The sequence below is a fragment of the Rhinoderma darwinii genome, chromosome 1 (assembly GCF_050947455.1).
Source record: "Rhinoderma darwinii isolate aRhiDar2 chromosome 1, aRhiDar2.hap1, whole genome shotgun sequence".
In the NCBI taxonomy this organism is placed as follows: Eukaryota; Metazoa; Chordata; class Amphibia; order Anura; family Rhinodermatidae; genus Rhinoderma; species Rhinoderma darwinii.
In genome coordinates this window covers 476,374,726-476,395,235 of record NC_134687.1, presented here as the reverse complement: position 1 = coordinate 476,395,235, position 20,510 = coordinate 476,374,726, and the positions used below count along the sequence as shown (strand labels likewise).

The following is a 20,510-nucleotide window of genomic DNA, read 5'->3' as shown; positions in this document are numbered from 1 at the left end:
CTGTTTCCGTAAACTGAACCACCTCTCCACGGAGACTCCACCTGAATGTCGCGGCGAGCAGCCACCTAACCAGGCGAGGCCGGGGTACCCCCATTCTTGGGATAGATGCAGGTCCTAGAACTGGGACAATCATCTATCAGACATTTAGGACATATCCTGCGGATATACCATAAATGTCTGAAATGGGAATAGCCCACTAGCCCACTGGAAATATTGAGCAGATAGAGGGCAAAATAAATTCTACTAAATATCAACAAATCCTGTAAAGCCAGTGTCCCACAGTGAAAACACTCTAGCTGGAAAGAGGTTGGATATTACAAAACAATACTTGTAATAAACCTGGAACAATTTCAAGAAAAAAAAGGCTAAACTTTTGGCAAGGCCTTCAGAGTTCCCCACATTGAATATTATTAAAAATCTGTGAGTAAATCTCAAAACATGTCGTGCATGTAAGACGACCTAACAATATTTCTAAACTAAAAGCATTCTGCAAGAAAGGGTGATTGGAAAAAGCTTCTTAAGAGTAGGAACACACACACAGTGTAAACACTGCGGATTTACCGCAACGGATTCAGTGCGGAAAATCCGCAACGTTTTACAGTAGCAGCAGTGTGGGTGAGATTTCAACAAATCTCATCCTAACACTGTGTGGAAAAATGCCACCGAAAAAAACGCACATAAATTGACCTGCGGTGCGGTTTCTATAACCGCAGCATGTCAACTAATGCTGCGGAATCGCATCTCTTCTGTTGAATGTTTTCCCATTTGAATTCAATAGGGTGCTTAAACTCTAAACAAAGTGGTGTGTATTGCGATATTTGCGGCGGAATCACAGTGATTCCGCCGCAAATATAGTGAGTAAGAAAAAAATAAAAATAAAGTTATACAAAGTATTCCCTGCTTCTTCTCCAGTCCGGCCTCTCTGGATGACGTTGCAGGCCATGTGACCGCTGTAGCCAATCAAAGGCTGCAGCGGTCACATGGCCTGCAACGTCATCCAGGGAGGTCAGAGCGGACGTCAGAGGAGGGGGTAAGTATGTGCGATAATTTGCGCAGCGGAACCCTGAAAAAAACGCACCACAGCCTGGTGCGGGGATTCGGACGGCATTCCCTGCGGTGTTCAGGGCAGATACGCCGCCCAGCTTGACGCAGTGTATCAGCCCTGAATACTCCTTGTGTGTTCCTACCCTAAAGGCTATGTACATCTTTGAAATAGACATTTAAAAAAAAAAAAAAAAAACTATCAGTGTGATTGGTGCAACTTTCAGAATACTTTTTATTAAAAATTATTTTTACTTTTTGAGATACAGCTTCTTTGTATCCTGTCTACAGAGCAGCTGTATATAGCGCTGAAACCTGTATCCGTCAGGTCAGCGGCACTGAGATGCTACTGATCACATCTACGTTCCTTACTTAGATGTGATCGATTACAAGTGGATCCTGCGTGTCAGACACACAGGACCTGCTGACACTGAACCCGTCAGTCCCGCTGACCTGACGGATTCAGGTCTTAGCGCATGATACAGCGGCTCTGTATACAGTATAAAAAGCAGCTGTATCTCAAAAAATTAAAATAATTTTTAATAAAAAGTATTTTGAAAGCTACACCAATCACACTGATTTAAAAAAAGAAAAAAAAGATTTCAAAGGTTTACATAGCCTTTAATCAAGAATACAAAGATTGTTAGATGGCCACAAGAAATATTTGGATGCTGTGATGTTAAACTTGGCAAATAAACAATATTGGTGCATTAAAATGTGCAGACATAAGTTATATTTAAGTTTGTTTTCCCATAAAGGCTGAGTTAACTTATTTTCCCATAGAGAATAAAATATGTAATTTGACATGGGTGGGAAAAAAAAAAAAGTTTGACAAACTATCGCATACAATGGTATGTATCACTCTTTGACTCTGTTCATACCGTGGATGGGCTCTAAGCTCGGTGTATACATCGGGAAGTGCTCCCCACGTGTACGCCCCAACATGGCCATAGACTTTAATAGCCAAAAATATGTCAGAAAAGGGCCCTTTTTTTAAATATGTTTGGTGGGTATATGCTGGTGTTCCTTTTCTTTTGCTTTTCAATACAATGGGAGTCAATGGCAGATGTATATGCAACTGTATAGCCATACAGTTGAATATACGTGTGGCACAGATGTTTAGCGCAGACTTAAAATGTGTGCGCCAAGCGTATGCCCGAAACAAGATGTGAACAGAGCCTTATCGAAATATAAAATGTACAATATTTTATGACTTCTCTGATTATCTTGAGTCCCCAACAGTTTGCTCACTCCGAATTTGAAATAAAAACAGAAAAATCCATCTTAATAATGTTGCTGTGTCTTAAAGGGGTAGTCACAAAATCGTAAATTATCACCTATCCACAGGATTGGTGATAACTTTATGATCACTAGGGGTCCCACCGCTGGAACCACTACCGAACCCCCAGATCCTCCTCCCTGCAGTGAGGAGAAGCTTGAATGGAGCAGTAGTGCGCATGCTCGACCGCTGCTAAACTCAATGTTCTCCTCACTGCGGTCGATCAGTGAGAAGGATCTGGGGGTTCGGGACCCCTGTTCTCACAATCGATGGGGACAATAGCGATCAGAAAATGATCACGTATCCCATGGAAAGGTGATCGTTTATGATTTTAGGAATACCCCTTTAAGATCAAACATACTGGAAACATAACAAAAAAATATTGAAAAAGAAAACATGCATTGTTCTTGTAAGACCAGCGCACGATAAGCATCTAATTAGAATGCATAAAAGTTGTTAGAAACTGAATGTTAATGTACAAGAAAGATAAGCAAAAGATATTGTAACTTATAATGCAAGAAATCATGAATTTCCTTGGAATCTTAGTAAAAGAATCCGAGAGCCTTCAATACTTTACTATACGTGGAAATTCTGTTTGCTAGTAAAAATTGCATTTTGTGTTTAGCAGCTTTACAGTACATTAGAGGGATCCCCAAGAGTTTATGTGAATCCCACTGGCTAAATATTCAGAAAGACTGCCCTAAAGTTTTAAAAAAAACAAAACAAAAAAATTGGAATTAGCTTTGTATGCTTCAGAGAGGCTTCATTTGGCATGGCTAGGATCTTGCGTTTCGCTCTGTCTCAGCCAAACATTCTCGTACCAATCCCCTGGCGTGAATGATTCCTGAGGAAGGAAAGACATTTATTAACACAATCTACAGAAAGAAAGGCCTTATTCACACGACAGTGAAAAAAAATGTCCATTTAAAACTGATCAACTGTCAGTTTTTCATGGCCATTTTGCATCAGTTTGTCTCTAAATTTTCATCCGTTTCAAGTCCATGTGTCCGTTTTTAATGGCCGTTTGACATCCATTTTGCATCAGTTTTTCATGGCCGTTAAAAAAACTGATGAATTTCATTGGTCAGGCTTTTTTTGTCCCAGCCCCCTGAAAACAACCAAAGGAAGGTCACATGTTCACCTAGACAATATTTACAGCCTCCCTGTATATGATGCCACACACCTCCCTGTATATGATGCCACACACCTCCCTGTATATGATGCCACACACCTCCCTGTATATGATGCCACACACCTCCCTGTATATGATGCCACACACCTCCCTGTATATGATGCCACACACCTCCCTGTATATGATGCCACACGCCTCCCTGTATATGATGCCACACACCTCCCTGTATATGATGCCACACACCTCCCTGTATATGATGCCACACAGCCTTCTTGTATATGCCACACGCCTCCCTGTAGATGATGCCACACGCCTCCCTGTAGATGATGCCACACGCCTCCCTGTAAATGATGCCACACCTGCCTCCCTGTAGATGATGCCACACCAGCCTCCCTGTAGATGATGCCACACCAGCCTCCCTGTAGATGATGCCACACCAGCCTCCCTGTAGATGATGCCACACCAGCCTCCCTGTACATGATGCCACACCAGCCTCCCTGTACATGATGCCACACCAGCCTCCCTGTACATGATGCCACACAGCCTTCTTGTATATGCCACACGCCTCCCTGTACATGATGCCACACCAGCCTCCCTGTACATGATGCCACACCAGCCTGCCTGTACATGATGCCACACAGCCTTCTTGTATATGCCACACGCCTCCCTGTATATGATGCCACACCTGCCTCCCTGTAGATGCCACACCAGCCTCCCTGTAGATGCCACACCAGCCTCCCTGTAGATGCCACACCAGCCTCCCTGTAGATGCCACACCAGCCTGCCTGTAGATGCCACACCAGCCTGCCTGTAGATGCCACACCAGCCTGCCTGTAGATGCCACACCAGCCTCCCTGTAGATGCCACACCAGCCTCCCTGTAGATGCCACACCAGCCTGCCTGTAGATGCCACACCAGCCTCCCTGTAGATGCCACACCAGCCTGCCTGTAGATGCCACACCAGCCTCCCTGTAGATGCCACACCAGCCTGCCTGTAGATGCCACACCAGCCTCCCTGTAGATGCCACACCAGCCTCCCTGTAGATGCCACACCAGCCTGCCTGTAGATGCCACACCAGCCTCCCTGTAGATGCCACACCAGCCTCCCTGTAGATCGTGCCACATACTCACGAGAGCAGTGCCGTCTCTCCTCTTCTTCACTTGTGGTCACTCGTCTGCACGGGATCTGGCAAGGCAGTGCGACGGGGCGGTGACGTCATCGAGGCGCCTTCAAACCCGAGTGACCACAGACGAGTGACCACACCTGAAGAAGCGCCGCAAACGTGAGTATGCCAACGATAGCCAGCAAGGGAACTAGTAGTTCCCTTGCCAGTCCCCATGTAACAGATCCGTTTTTAACGGTTGTTACATGTATTGACAGCCGTTAAAAACGGATCCATTGACTTCTATGGGGGCCGTCAGGCCGTTAAAACGGCCAAAAATAGGACATGTCCTATTTTTTGACGGCCATTATTCACGGTGCGGTTAAAAAAACGGCCGTGTGAATGCACCCATAGAATATCATTGTTCTGAAAACGGCCATGTGAAAGCCGTTAAAAGGACGGCCATCACATGGCCGTTTTTCACTGTCGTGTGAATAAGGCCTTATTGTTACAGTTCCCACATTCCACTTGGAGCAATACTTTACTTATTTCTGTACGACTTATTAATGCAAGACCCTGTTTACACAGTGCAGCTTTGGTGCAGTTTTTAAATGCATTTTTTCAGCCAAAACTGGGATTGGAGCCAACAAAGAAGAAGTATGTGTAGAATTTACCATATGCTGTATGGCGTAGAGCAGGTGCAAATAGAGTAAAAGTCACAATTTGCAAAAAAAAGTGGCTTCGCGGAAGGGGCGTGGCCTCAGCTGCCCGTCAAATTAACTATAACATATACCTGAAACTGACATCAATTATAGCAGAAGACTACGCCAGTCCGTAGCTGGCGTAGATTTCTCTTTCAGGCGCAAGGCTGGGTAGAGATGTGCCCAATTTAATGCATGCGCTTCCTAATAAATTAGGCGCATCTTGCTCCAGCGATCATTTAATTAAAACTGGTGTATGAAATGCTAGTCTTAATAAATCCTCCCCTATAAGCCTTCACTTGATATTTTCCTAAGGATCCACTCAAAAATTTGCCTTGAAAATATGTAATGCACTAAAACTGCATTATGTGAACAAGGCGTAAAGTTGATCATACATATCAAGTATATGTCATCTGAAATTGCTGATTTCCGTGGAATCAGCCAATAATGTGTATGGAGCAACCTAACTGAGCTGTCTTGCTCTGGCTTATTCCTGCTCCCTATTAAAATAAAGATGTTTGGCCGACAGCTATATTATGTACAAATACTACAAACAGCGGCTTACCCTCTGGCAGACCTGGCCTGTCTGTGTATTGCCAATACACTGTAATACTATATTTCCCTTGCAGTAGCCACTGCAGCGAAATGTAAGGTCAGCTAGAGCTTTCCCCGTCGATAACAACTGATCACCAGTCCGGCTTCAGTATAAAAAGGTATTGTCGTGATGAGACCACCCCTATAAGGGTATGTTCACACGCTTAACAAAAAACATCTGAAAATACGGAGCGGTTTTCAAGGGAAATCAGCTCCTGATTTTCAGACTTTTTTGAGCAACTTGCGTTTTTCGCGCCGTTTTCTACATCTGTTTTTGGAGCTATTTTCAATAGAGTCTATGAAACACGGCTCCAAAGACGTCCCAAGGAGTGTATTTTGACAGCGACACGTAAAATTAAGGCTCGTGGTAACAGAACACCGTAAAACCCATTGAAAGCAATGGGCAGATTTTTTTGTAGGCGTATTAGGGGCGTTTTTTCAGGCGTAATACGCCTGAACTACGTCTGAAAATAGGCAGTGTGAACATACCATAAGAGTATGTGCACACAACCTCTTTTCAGAAGTAATGGAGGCGTTTTACACCTCGAATTACGCCTGAAAAGACGACTCTAATACGTCGGCAAACATCTGGCCATTGCTTTCAATAGGTTTTACGATGTTCTGTGCAGACGAGCTGTCATTTTACGCATCGCTGTCAAAAGACGGCGCGTAAAATTACGGCCATGTCAAAGAAGTGCAGGACACTTCTTGGGACGTAATTGGAGCAGTTTTTCATTGACTCCAATGAAAACCAGCTCCAACTACGTCCATAAAAGACACCGTGAAAAACGCGTGCACTTGTAAAAACGTGTGAAATTCTGGAGCTGTTTTCTCCTGAAAACAGCTCCGTAATTTCAGACGTATTTGGCGTTGTCGTGCGCACATAATCTAACGGTTATAGCTGCAGCCTCACCTACATAGTAGGTAAATCTCTTCCTAAAGATACTTCGTATAGTATTGCAATTCTCAATACTAAAACGATACTGGAGGACAGAATAATTTTTTCTTCTTTTTGCATCCTGGCGTTCATCATTTTTTTATTTTTCGCACAACGTATCTGTAGGAGACTTGGTTTTTTGTGGGACGAGTTGTACTTTATCAAGGTCCTGCTTTTTGGTATTTACATTATCGCTTAATTTATATACATTTTTATTTTAGCAATGCAGAAAAAAAGCATTTTTTTTTTTAACAGTATACACCGATCATAAATGAAGCTATAAGTCTGTTGTGCAGGTTATTACGGATGCGATGATACTAAATATGTGTGTATTATTTTATGTCTCGGGATTTATATTTTATTAATGTTTAAATGGAAAAAATGTGCATTTGAGTATTTATTTTTTTTTGCAGATTTTTTTTAATTTAACATTACTTTTTTTTTTTTACTAAGTTTACTTTTTGATTTTTATTTTTTAACTTTAATCTATATGCCAGTACATTAGTCATTACCTAAGTATACCTGAACAGGAAATATGGTCAGACAGCCCTGGGGTCCTACAATGGACCCTGGGCTGTCTGTTCATATATGGTATGTCCCTCGATCGGGTCACAGAGTTTCCCTGTGACACGAACAAAGGTGGGGTCCCCACTTCTCATTTTCAACATTGATCGCGGCATTCAAGGCGATACCAGCGGAGATGAAAGTATTCTCTGATCTACGCCATTAGATCGGGGCTGCGCATGTGTATTAGAGCTATAACCCCGCTCCTGATCGCCGGGTACACACGCGATCAGAATGAATGTGATGCGGCCGGCGCCTCACTAATGAGCGGCAGGCACTGAAGACAGAGTATGTGGTGCTTTGCAGTGCGTCCGCCATGTTCTATGTCTTTAGGGCCGGCGCCGCCGCTCATTAGTGCAGTGCCAGCCGCATTACATCATACTGGTGACTAAATTCATGTATTACAATACTAAGCTGTGTGACCGCACAGCTTTGTATCAAAATAGCATTGATATTATGATGCATCGTGCAACCCTAGTCCCTAGGCAGACAATCCGTGCTGACAGGGTGAGACACACCCCCTTGCCAAGAGAATTGGTAAAACCAAGTTGTCAATTAATTCATACATTTCTAGGAGGAACAACAGAGGAATGGAACAACGCAGAGTTCTAAGAAAACATGATCCAGAATTGTTATTTAAGGGGGAAGACGAGTATTTACTAAAATAGACATGTCAGGAGAGGTGACAGGTACTCTTCAATGTGTGCAAGAAAAAAGGATGGCTTAAACTTTTTAAGAACAACTGATTGAGATTGGTGCCAAATTATGTTTGTATTCCACCAAAGTGTATTCTTTCAGTTGGGTACAGTACAGTTTGATGAAGAATTGTTAGCATTAGCTTATTGTTATATACACATTTGTTTACTGTGTGAGTACATAAGAAAGGTATTGGAATTATGAGCTAAAAATACAACTCAAGGACATATAAGGGCTCTGGCCTATATTATATGTGAAACACAATTCTTACCTCGTTTTAGTCTCTCCATTGCACTTTTACTGCCAGCATACGTTGGTCTAATTTCTTTACCCAGCTCCTCTATGATGATGAGGAGTTCTGCATACTTGCTTTGGGGTACCTGATTACTAGAAGCGCCCTGCAATAATATAGGAAATGGAAGATTAGCAAAGTTCAGAATGAGGGTATGTTCACACGCTTAACAAAAAACGTCTGAAAAATACGGAGCTGATTTCAGAGAAAACAGCCTCTGATTTTCAGGTGTTTTTGAAGCGGAGAATGAAATTTGGAGCTTCTTTTGAGGCTTCTTTTCAGACGTTTTTTGAGGCATTTTTCATAGTGTTCAATGGAAAATCAGCTCCAAAAAACGCCTCAAGAAGTGACATACTACTTCTTTTTACGGAGCGTCTTTTTACGCTCCATTTTTTGACAGCGAACAGAACATCGTAATTCCCATTGAAAGCAATGGGCAGATGTTTGTAGGTGTATTAGGGGCGTTTTTTCAGGAGTAATTCGAGGTAAACCGCCCGAATTATGTCTGAAACCACTGCGTGTGAACATACCCTAACACTAACACATATGAAACATCAGTCAGGATGTTGCTATCAAATTTATAAAAAAACTTTATTAAAATAGTTTATTTTTATGTTTTTTTTTTTACCTACAGACACCTTAAATAGAAACTGTCAATTCTAAACATTGTGTTAGCCATTTTGGGGTCATTTATTAGTAACAGAGGATGCAGAAAGTGGGTGATACACTGGTGCATCCACATTTTGGGTAGTGGCTGTGGATTTTTTTTCTCTCTATTATAGTGTATTAACAATATTACTATATTATACAGAAAACATAATAACAATATTAGGGAAGAGAGCGAGAGGAAATATTCTGAATGTTGAACATTGTGGCATGCTTACACAACCTACCACACTAAACATAAGAAGGGAATTCTGGATATGCAAAGTTTTCAAACAATCCATAGCATGCATAACCGTACGTACAGCCAACATACGCGGAGTATGGAGCGGGCTCAGCCGGGCAGCTTGAGCCCGCTCCATTCTTCCCCCTGCCGACTATGATATAACCCTACATCAAAAGTCGGCCAGGGATTAAAGGGGTTTTCTATTGATGGCCTATCCTTAAGCCTCGTTCAGACGGACATATTTTGGTTCAGTATTTTTAAGCCAAAACCAGGAGAAGGTACAAAACACAGAAAAGGTAGAAATCTTATCACTATTCTTCTTCTCTGTTTACATTTCACTCCTGGGTTTGGTTTACAAATACGAATACAAAATAGTGACCAAAATACTGTCGTCTGAATGAGGACTAACTAAGCAGAAAGGGGAGCTGCAGGACCTGACACAGCAATGTCCATGGGTGTGCGGCTGTGTCTGGTACTGCAATTCAGACCGTTCTGCTTATCTGTGGGTGTCCGGGGAGAGGACCCCCACGATCACTCATGAATGGCCAATTCTAAGAATAGGCCAACAATGTAAAATCCCAGAAAAATCCTTAAAATGTTTCCAGACAGCCCCTGCTAAAGATGGCCATACATTTAGTTTAATCTCAACCAATTTATATTCAATCAGCCGATAGTCTAATGTGTATCGGAGATGACATTTGACACTGGAGGAAAGGAGAGGAGAAAACGTCATGTTGGATTTCAAAATGCCTGACCCTTTGTGTTCTCAGGAGGAAAGCGCCGCCAGAGGTGTCTGACAACAGCTTATTAACCTTTTTCCATTTAAATAAACATGCACGTTCGAGTGGGTATGTTTATGGGGGAGCCGGATGACATAGCCGAATACTTGTTCAGCCAATAGCTACAGTATCTTATGACAACCCCCAAGGAATTCATCCATAGGTGTAGTCAGCATTTTGACCACACACGTGCTTTGCAGAAATTGGTACACAATGGATGTTGCAGAGTGAAAATTGCAATTTTTCCATAGATATGCCATTTCAGTGTCCAATATGTTGTGCCCAGCTTGTGCTACTGTAAGAAAACAGCTGTCTTACTATTGAGCTGTGTTATCAGATTTTAAAAATGCCCTACATGTGGCTAATCTTTGGCATGGACATATGACAAGGCTCAGGAGTGAAAGAGTACCAAGCGCACTTAAAGGGGTTGTCCCAAGATTAAAAGTTATCTCCTAACCACAGGATAGGTGATAACATGCTGATCAGTGTGGGTCCGACCGCTGGGATCCCCACCAATCAGGAAAACGGAGGTCCCGTTCCTCCGAATGGAGTGGCAGGTCACGCATGCGCACTACTGCTTCATTTACTGTCTATGGGACTGCTGGAGATAGCAGAGTACAGCGCTCACCTATCTCCAGAATTGCCAAGAAGTTAAGCGGGTTCTACCGAGTACAATAATAACCCATATGTGGTCAGAAACTGCTGTTTGGACACACTTTCAGGCTTGGAAGGAGCACTATTTGGCTTTTGTAGCCCAAATTTACGTTGGAGTAGTTTTGTTCGGGATTTTACTGGTATTTAAATTTATAATGTGGGGGCATATGTAAGCTGGACGGAGTCATAGTAAGGTGATATAAGTATTGGGTAAATAAATAATAAAAGTATTATTCCAAGGGTGTGTGGTAGCATTGAAGCAATCCTTTATGCACAGATGGAAGCCCCTCCTTTTCTGGTTCCTAAATATTAGGGCCTTGATAACCACCTCTTGAAACTGAAGATATGTTCCCATCTGGCTTGCACATCGGGATAGCACGTAAGCATTTAACAATGCTATCTGTACAATGTGCACGCCCAGCTTTATGTACCATGGGACTTGGCTACATATTACATTGGGGCATTGTACAAAATATCCACGCTCCATTATTGCCTAAGCGTTAGCTACTTTACTAGCCATATATAAAGCAAAAGGTCTGAAAACATCATCATCTAACTGTAAGGTCTAGCAAATGATGATGCAGAGATTTGGGCAAAAAACAGCTGGACCTATAACTTGGGAGTGCCCTCCTTCTGTCCACCACTTAGATGCCGCGGTCGCTATTGAGGGGCAATTTTCGAAATAGTCTTCGTTAAAAATTTCCTACCATTTGGTTGCAGTAGAGTCTTTGCAATTCCTGTGCAAATTAGGCATTTTGTGGCACTGCTGTTCAGGCAGTGTACAATATATTATTTCTGCAGTGTATAGTGGTAATGGCTTCACTGTATAGCATTGTTATTTATGCTACTGTATTGAAGTGTTATATAGCCAACATGTGGCACTGTATGGTACGGTTATTTGTATACTGTATGACAAAACACCATATGGGGGAAGGGGACGCCAATAGAAGGTACCACACAGACCAACATCCAACATAAAGCCGATCGTGCATGCTATTCTCCCCTCCCTCCTCTCACAGTGTTAGGTCAGTGAAAGATACCAGCGGGGAGGAGGTTCTACACAGGGGAGCAGGCTGAATCAGAGGGAATATAGAAAGGGAGGAGACCACCACCCATGATAGAGACTGCAGGGGGATCACACAGTCTTCAGCATCTTAGTAAAGTTTAGAGATAATTTCTAGAACTTACTCATCCAGATGAATATACTAAGACAGAGAAATCACTGGAAAAATTGAGAGGAGATTATATAGAGAAGGGGAAAGCAGTAAAAGAATAAAACTGTGCATGTTCATGAGAGCTAGTGAAGGCAGCAGAATTCACATCTAGCATGCCTCGCCCACAGGAGAAAATTGTGACACGCGGAGCAGGTTATAAACTGTGTATCAGGGGGTGAGAAAATGAATGAAGTAATGAAGAAAGCAACCTAAACGTAGATAACCACTAGTAAAGCTTAGTGATAATTTCTAGGACTCACTTATCCAGATGAAAATACTTCCAGATTAGGACAGAGAAATCACTGGACCCCCTCCCCCTCTATCATCTCATCAGTCCCTGATAGGGAAATGGGTTTTCCAAACCAGACAACCATTTTAAAGGGTATGGTTGCGTTCAGACAGCACCAGTATCTTCGGGTGCTCGAGATAGGGTCCCAACCCAGATATAGGTCAAGAAATGTAGACACTTTAGGCACCACTTATCTCAGGGGAAACAATAGGATTGTGCAGGATGAAATCCAAAATCCTAAATCCCTCTTTTCCTAAAGGCAGGCACCAGGGACATTCTGCAGGGCATCATAGGCATGAGAATGTTTATGGTGGTTGTGTGGGAGAGGTACATCATATGGCGCTACCACCTATGCTATTCTAACGCTGATCCAGTCCCCAGTACGGCACAGTGCCCGACGAAGGTCTCACGACCGAAACGTTACGTTGCACGCATAGCCGCTGGCATTTACCTTAAAGAGGCTCTGTCACCAGATTTTGCAACCCCTATCTGTTATTGCAGCAGATCGGCGCTGCAATGTAGATTACAGTAACGGTTTTATTTTTAAAAATGAGCATTTTTGGCCAAGTTATGACCATTTTTGTATTTATGCAAATGAAGCTTGCAAAAGTCCAAGTGGGCGTGTTTAAAGTAAAAGTACAACTGGGCGTGTATTATGTGCGTACATCGGGCGTTTTTACTACTTTTACTAGCTGGGCGTTCTGACGAGAAGTATCATCCACTTCTCTTCAGAACACCCAGCTTCTGGCAGTGCAGACACACAGCGTGTTCTCGAGAGATCACGCTGTGTCGTCACTCACAGGTCCTGCATCGTGTCGGACGAGCGAGGACACATCAGCACCAGAGGCTACAGTTGATTCTGCAGCAGCATCGGCGTTTGCAGGTAAGTCGATGTAGCTACTTACCTGCAAACGCTGATGCTGCTGCAGAATCAACTGTAGCCTCTGGTGTCGATGTGGCCGACACGATGCAGGACCTGGGGCAGGAAGTGAGTGACGTCACAGCGTGATCTCTCGAGAACACGCTGTGTGTCTGCACTGCCAGAAGCTGGGCGTTCTGAAGAGAAGTGGATGATACTTCTCGTCAGAACGCCCAGCTAGTAAAAGTAGTAAAAACGCCCCGATGTACACACATAATACACGCCCACTTGGACTTTTACTTTAAACACGCCCACTTGGACTTTTGCAAGCCTCATTTGCATAAATACAAAAATGGTCATAACTTGGCCAAAAATGCTTGTTTTTTTAAAATAAAAACGTTACTGTAATCTACATTGCAGCGCCTATCTGCTGCAATAGCAGATAGGGGTTGCAAAATCTGGTGACAGAGCCTCTTTAAGAAATAAAAATCTTTGTTGAATACAATAAAGGTGTGCAGAATACATTTCTTAACCATTTTAAAGGGGTTAACCTGCATTGTTAAAATGTTTAGCTAATGGATGCAAATGTCCTGAAATAAAAAAACAAAAAAACAGTACTTGTGTAATGATAGGGGTAGGGAAACGGACAAGTGAGCGCTAATCTACCCGCCACTCTGTCCCTGCCTACTTGCAACGACCCGCCCTAGGCGACGGGGTACAACTGGGCGGCGGTCCCTACGCTCAGTAAGTGCACGAGACAAACATACAAGGGAATATAAAGCAAAGGGAAAGGGGCAGTTGCCCACAGCAACACCGTGAGCAACAGAGTGGTGAACGAGCCAAGTCAAAACCAGGAGAGCACGAGGTACCAAACGCTGAGCAGAAGAGTAGTCAGAAAGCCAGGGTCAGAATGGAGCAGGATCAAATTGTTAGCTGTAGCTGGGCCAGGAAACCACACGGAAAGAATCACAAGCAAGGAGGAACAGGAAAGGCAGGTATAAATAGACAGAGGGCGGGAGCTAGCTGAGTCTGGCCAGGCTGCGATAGGCTCTCCCACTCCTAAGCCTGCCAGCCTGAGTGGTGGAAGCTGGAGTCAGTCTCAGAGAGATAGACTCAGGTGAAGACTGATTACCTCTGGAAGTTAACCCCGAAGCTGGACCTGGCAGATCCTTTACAACTTGCCTATCTTTTTCCCCGTCGATCCAGCGCTGTCGCTCCGGCAGCCCCCCCTCATGTAACCATATTACAGCCAATCAGTGGGCTCAGCGGTCATGTGTTGTAATGATGCCAGGAATACAACACATGACCGCTGAGCCCTCGGATTGGCTGAAGTGGTCACATGCTGCCCGCTTGTAAACAATCACCGGGAGGGCCGCCGGAGCCTCAGCGCTGGATCGTCAGGGAAAAGGAAAGGCGAGTACTAGCTGTTTTTTTAATTCAGGACATTTGGAGCCATTACTAAAAAAAAATTAACAACCCGGATAAGCCCTTTTAAGGCAGTCTAACCTGAAGGACGAGAGAGCAGGGACTAGGCATTTTTGATAAGTCAGGTGTTACTAATTGGTAGCCCTTTTACTGCTGCATCAATAGGACTCGGATATAGAAGGAAGAGGCCCTGAGCATAACCGGCTTACATAGGAAAAGAGACACAGCATAGTAGCTTAGTAGTTAGCATTGTTGTGTAGGTTCCGGACCCAGGTGGGGTCAGGCGCTGATGTGAATGATTTTTGTCTTGAGCCGTTCATACATATGATGTACCTCTCCCACACAACCACCATAAACAGCCTATTCACAATCTCATGCCTATGATGCCCTGCAGAATGTCCCTGGTGCCTGCCTTTAGGAAAAGAGTGATTTAGGATTTTGGATTTCATCCCGCACAATCCTATTGTTTCCCCTGAGATAAGTGGTGCCTAAAGGGTCTGGTGGTTGCTTTTCCCCACCATAGAAATAGGTGTAATATGGATTCAAATAGTTAATACGCCAGTTTTGATTTTACCTGTGTGTATCCTAGAGATGGAGGTCCATAATCGTTCACCAGCTGTCTGTATTGCGCAGATGATGCCATACTAGTAGAAGGAGAATGTGCACTTACAGCTGCAGAAAAATATACAGTGCATGGTGAGTCAATTTGAGCATACACATAACAATTTGAATGATTCAGAAGACTTAGGGGAGAAAAAAAACTCTGTCTGCTCCTTCAAAGGCTTTTCTGACAATGCAATGTGATTGCATATTACTAATAATAATCTTTATTTATATAGTGCCAACATATTACGTAGCACTTTACAATTTAGAGGGGACATGAAACAAACAATATCAGACATTACATAGTGACAAAGTTCATTTACAATTCAAACCTGAGGAGTGAGGACCCTGCTCGCAAGAGCTAATCATTTTCTTATCGGTGGGGGTCTATCTGCCGGGACCCCCACAATCCTCAGAATGAAGGCGCAGCAGTGCTCTATAATTTAACCCCTGCTACTCCTTCAAAGTATTTCCCTCTACAGAAATGCTCCCAGCCACCCACTGTGCAGGGAACTACAAAAGTGATGGCCGGGAGCGCCGCTAAGCAGGGAATAGGCCTGAAGCACCTAGGTCCCTTCGTTCTTATGATCAGTGGTGGTCTTAGAGGTCAGATCCATTCCGAATATAATATTAGCAATATGCCATAACATTGTCAGATGGGAATACCCCTTTTAGCATCAAAATACTGATGGCCATTGAGGAATTATAGCGGTTGTCCCATTCTCAATAGAAAGTCCCCTCATTGGCGGTTAGCTGTTCAATGATGGTTCGGGTTCCGAGTTCTGAAACCGTCAGCGGCTCTCTGCTCTAACTAATAGATTTAGGTGTTTTTATGCTGTAATAGTGAATTTAAAACCGGTTTGTCCTGATGGAAAAACCACTTTAAGGAAACAAAAATAAATCTTTTACAAACTGTAATGAACTCAATGAACAGAGGCTGGATACACTTAAAGTTTATGTCCACTATTGAACAGTATTTCACAGTTGCCATATAGAATCTAGATGAAAAGTTGTGTAAGGCCTCATTCACACGAGCGTATCTAATTCACGCTCGTGAATCGGTTCCGTGTGTGTTGCGTTATGCATCAGTGTGCTTTGCAAGGGGCATGCGTTATTCACACACTGGCAAAGCACATCCTTTTTTTAAATTATTATTTTCGCTTGGAGCTGAGGTCGCTTTTCTGCAAGAAACGCACTTAGATTCCTCCTGATCTTTCCAATTTGCTCGAGGGGCATATCCTGCTGTGTACTCCGCTTCGTCAGGTCGTAAGAGGGAGGGGGTGGCCATTTTGATAGCCGCAGCCTGTCCCATCCAGGTTCACACCTCACATTTAGATCCGAGGGGCAGGTATGTTATCTTAGAGGGGACTCTGTTGGGCCAACCCATTGTTTTATGTAACATCTACTCCCCTAATACTGCACAGATTCCATTCCTACGCAGACTCCTCTCCAAGCTCCAAAAGCTTCCTACCGGGGCATGGCTGATGGGGGGAGATTTTAATATCCCGTTCTCCACGACTATGGACAGGGTCTCTCTTACACACGAGACTCCGTCCCCTACCCTTGCAGGACTTTCTACTCGCTTCAGGCAACTGATTAGGGAACACCACCTCTATGACCTGTGGCGGGTGGATCATCCGGGCGATAGGTCCTATACTTTCTTTTCCCATACGCATAGCACTCACACGCGCTTAGATTACTTCTTTGGTAATGTTCCTGCCCTCCGTCTGCTTCAAATGGCGGTTATAGATCCCATCTCCTGGTCAGATCATGCGCCAGTCTCGGTGACTTTGCAAATAGGGAAACCATCCACGAGAGTATGTCATTGGCGCCTAAACGAAACTTTGATTAAGTCTCCTGCTCTTAGGGATGGCCTGGCCGGACACATGCGTGAATTTTATGCACTTAATGAGGGTTCGGTTCCTTCTATATCCATTCTCTGGGAGGCGCATAAGGCGGTGATGAGGGGGCAATGCATCGTTATGGGTTCTAGACTGAAAAGAGACGCTAGGGCCAAGCGGGTGGCTCTCCTTCAGACAATTGCTAAGCGGGAAAGGGAAATGGGGACTAAACCGGCGGTGTCGACATTACGGAAATTAATAGAGGCTAGGGCACAACTTAAGGATTTAGCCATGAAGGGGATAGAAAAATCACTCCTATATACGAAAAGGAAATATTATGATAAAGGCAATAAGGCACACTCGCTCCTGGCCAGGCTATTGCGGGACCAGTCGACTGCTCGTACCCCACAGGCGATTAGAGATAACGGGGGCATCCTCCAACATCACCCAGACACGATAGCCACACTCTTCCACGATTATTATAAATCCCTATATCATTTACCGACTACCTTACCTCCTGACCCAGTCCGTCGGCAGGAAACCCTTCAAGCCTATCTTTCCTCCTGTGCTCTCCCTAGACTGAAAGTTGAGGAGCGGTGGGTAGATTAGGGCTCACTTTCCCTTCACCTCCTTCCTGCCATTACATAATTACAAGCCCTATGTAATGGCAGGAAGGAGGTGAAGGGAAAGTGAGCCCTAATCTACCCACCGCCCTGTCCCTGCCTACTTGCAACGACCCGCCCTAGGCGACGGGGTACAACTGGGCGGCGGTCCCCACGCTGTCTAAGTGCACGGGAGAACAAACAGGGAACACGCAAGGGAAGGGGCAGTAGCCCACGGAACGCCGCGAGGAAACGGAGCGGTGAATGAATAGTCAGGACCAGGATGAAGTGGAGTATACCAACGTGAGCACGGAGAAGGAAGCAAGCCAGGGGCAAAGCGAGGCAGGTTAAGCGGAACTGCAGCAAGGCAGAAGCACGGCAGAAGCAGGCTGGAGCAAGCAGCAGTGGGGCCAGGAATCCAGAAGAATTACAAGCACTGAGGAAGAGAACACGGCAGGTAATAAAGGACAGGGGGCGGAGCTAACTCCGACTGACCAGGCCGCGATAGGCTCTCTCACTCCTGAGCCTGCCACCCTGGTTGGTGGGAGACGGTGTCAGTCTAACAGGTCTGGCCTCAGGTGTGGATTGATTAATCCCAGGAGTATACCTAGACGTAGTACCTGGCAGATCCCTAACAGTACTCCCCCTTTTATGAGGGGCCACCGGACCCTTACTAAGAGGACCCGGTTTAGTAGGGAAGAGAAGGTGGAACCTCCTGATCAATACCCCAGCGTGAACATCACGGGCAGGTACACAAGTCCTCTCCTCCGGCCCGTATCCTCTCCAATGGACCAGGTACTGGAGGGAGCCCTGGACCATCCTACTGTCCATAATCTTGGCCACCTCGAATTCCACCCCCTCAGGGGTGAGAACTGGAACAGGAGGTTTCCTCGAGGGGGACCAGGACGGGGAGCAGCGTTTGAGGAGGGAGGCATGGAAGACGTCATGTATGCGAAAGGATGGGGGCAGCTCCAGACGGAAGAATACAGGGTTGAGGACTTCAATGATCTTATAAGGTCCAATAAATCGGGGAGCAAACTTCCTGGACGGGACCTTAAGGCGCAAGTTCCTGGACGACAACCAGACCAAATCCCCGACGACAAACCGGGGGTTAGCAGAACGTCTACTATCAGCCTGAATCTTTTGTGCGCTCTGGGACGCCTCTAGGTTCTTCTGAACCTGGGCCCAGACTGTGCACAGTTCCCGATGAGCATCCTCTACCTCAGGATTATTGGAACAACCAGGGGAAACAGAGGAGAACCTTGGGTTACATAGTTACATAGTTACATAGTTACATAGTTAGTACGGCTGAAAAAAGACACATGTCCATCAAGTTCAACCAAGGGAAGGGAAAAGGGAAGGAAAAATTTCTACACATAGGAGCTAATATTTTTTTGTTCTAGGAAATTATCTAACCCTTTTTTAAAGCCATCTACTGTCCCTGCTGTGACCAGCTCCTGCGGTAGGCTATTCCATAAATTCACAGTTCTCACTGTAAAGAAGCCTTGTCGCCTCTGCAGCTTGAACCTTTTTTTCTCCAGACGGAGGGAGTGCCCCCTTGTTTTTTGAGGGGGTTTTACAAGGAACAGGATTTCACCATATTTTTTGTATGTGCCATTAATATATTTATATAAGTTAATCATGTCCCCCCTTAGTCTTCTTTTTTCAAGGCTAAATAGGTTTAATTCTTTCAATCTTTCCTCATAACTTAAATTCTCCATGCCCCTTATTAGCTTCGTTGCTCTTCTTTGTATTTTTTCCAACTCCAGGGCATCCTTTCTATGAACTGGAGCCCAGAACTGAACTGCATATTCTAGATGAGGCCTCACTAATGCTTTGTAAAGTGGCATTATTACATCCCTGTCCCGCGAGTCCATGCCTCTTTTAATACACGACAATATCCTGCTGGCCTTTGAAGCAGCTGATTGACACTGCATGCTGTTATTGAGTTTATGATTTACAAGTACACCCAGATCCTTCTCAACAAGTGAATCCGCCAGTGTAGCGCCCCCTAGGACATATGATGCATGCAGGTTGTTGGTACCAAGATGCATAACTTTACATTTATCTACATTAAACTTCATTTGCCAAGTGGACGCCCAAACACTTAGTTTGTTTAAATCTGCCTGTAATTCATGAACATCTTCCATAGTCTGAACTATATTACATAGCTTGGTGTCATCTGCAAAAATAGAAATAGTGCTATTAATCCCTTCCTCTATATCATTAATAAATAAGTTGAATAATAGTGGTCCCAGCACTGAACCCTGGGGTACACCACTTATAACCGGGGACCATTCAGAGAAGGAATCATTGACCACAACCCTCTGGATACGGTCCTTGAGCCAATTCTCAATCCAATTACAAACTATATTTTCTAAACCTATAGTCCTTAATTTACCCATTAGGCGTCTATGGGGGACAGTGTCAAATGCCTTTGCAAAGTCTAAAAACACTAAATCCACAGCGGCCCCTCTGTCTAGACTTCTGCTCACCTCTTCATAAAAACAGATTAGGTTAGTTTGACAACTTCTGTCCTTAGTAAAACCGTGCTGGCTGTCACTTATAATGCTATTTATTGTCACATAATCCTGTATATAGTCCCTCAATAGCCCCTCAAACATTTTCCCCACGATGGATGTTAAGCTTACTGGTCTATAATTACCCGGGGAAGACCTAGAGCCCTTTTTGAAAATAGGCACCACATTTGCCCTGCGCCAGTCCCTTGGCACTATACCAGTCACTAGAGATTCTCTGAATATTATGAAAAGGGGGACAGAAATAACTGAACTAAGCTCTTTAAGAATTCTAGGGTGTAACCCATCTGGTCCCGGAGCCTTGTGCACATTTATTTTATTTAATTTAGCTTGGACCATCTCTACATTCATCCAATTCAGTATATCAACTGATATATTAACAGCACTGGCACCGGCTACATCAGCTGCTCTTTCTTCTGTTGTATATACAGAGCTAAAGAACCCATTTAGTAACTCTGCCTTCTCTTGATCCCCTGTGA

At 44.2% G+C, this 20,510-nt stretch overlaps 1 protein-coding gene across 1 annotated transcript in view; it reads right to left on the bottom strand.

Annotated features, from left to right (window-relative positions):
• Positions 1-981: 981 nt before the first annotated feature.
• Positions 982-20,510, bottom strand: part of CDK2AP1 (cyclin dependent kinase 2 associated protein 1) — a 34,957-nt gene continuing 15,428 nt past the window's right edge. Inside the window, exons 2-4 of the mRNA XM_075854572.1 lie at positions 15,023-15,120; positions 8,319-8,445; positions 982-3,164 (exon numbers count right to left, since the gene is read on the bottom strand). Of these exons, the coding sequence (XP_075710687.1) occupies positions 3,097-3,164; positions 8,319-8,445; positions 15,023-15,120 (293 nt within the window). The 3' untranslated portion in view covers positions 982-3,096. The remainder of the gene's footprint in view (positions 3,165-8,318; positions 8,446-15,022; positions 15,121-20,510) is intronic.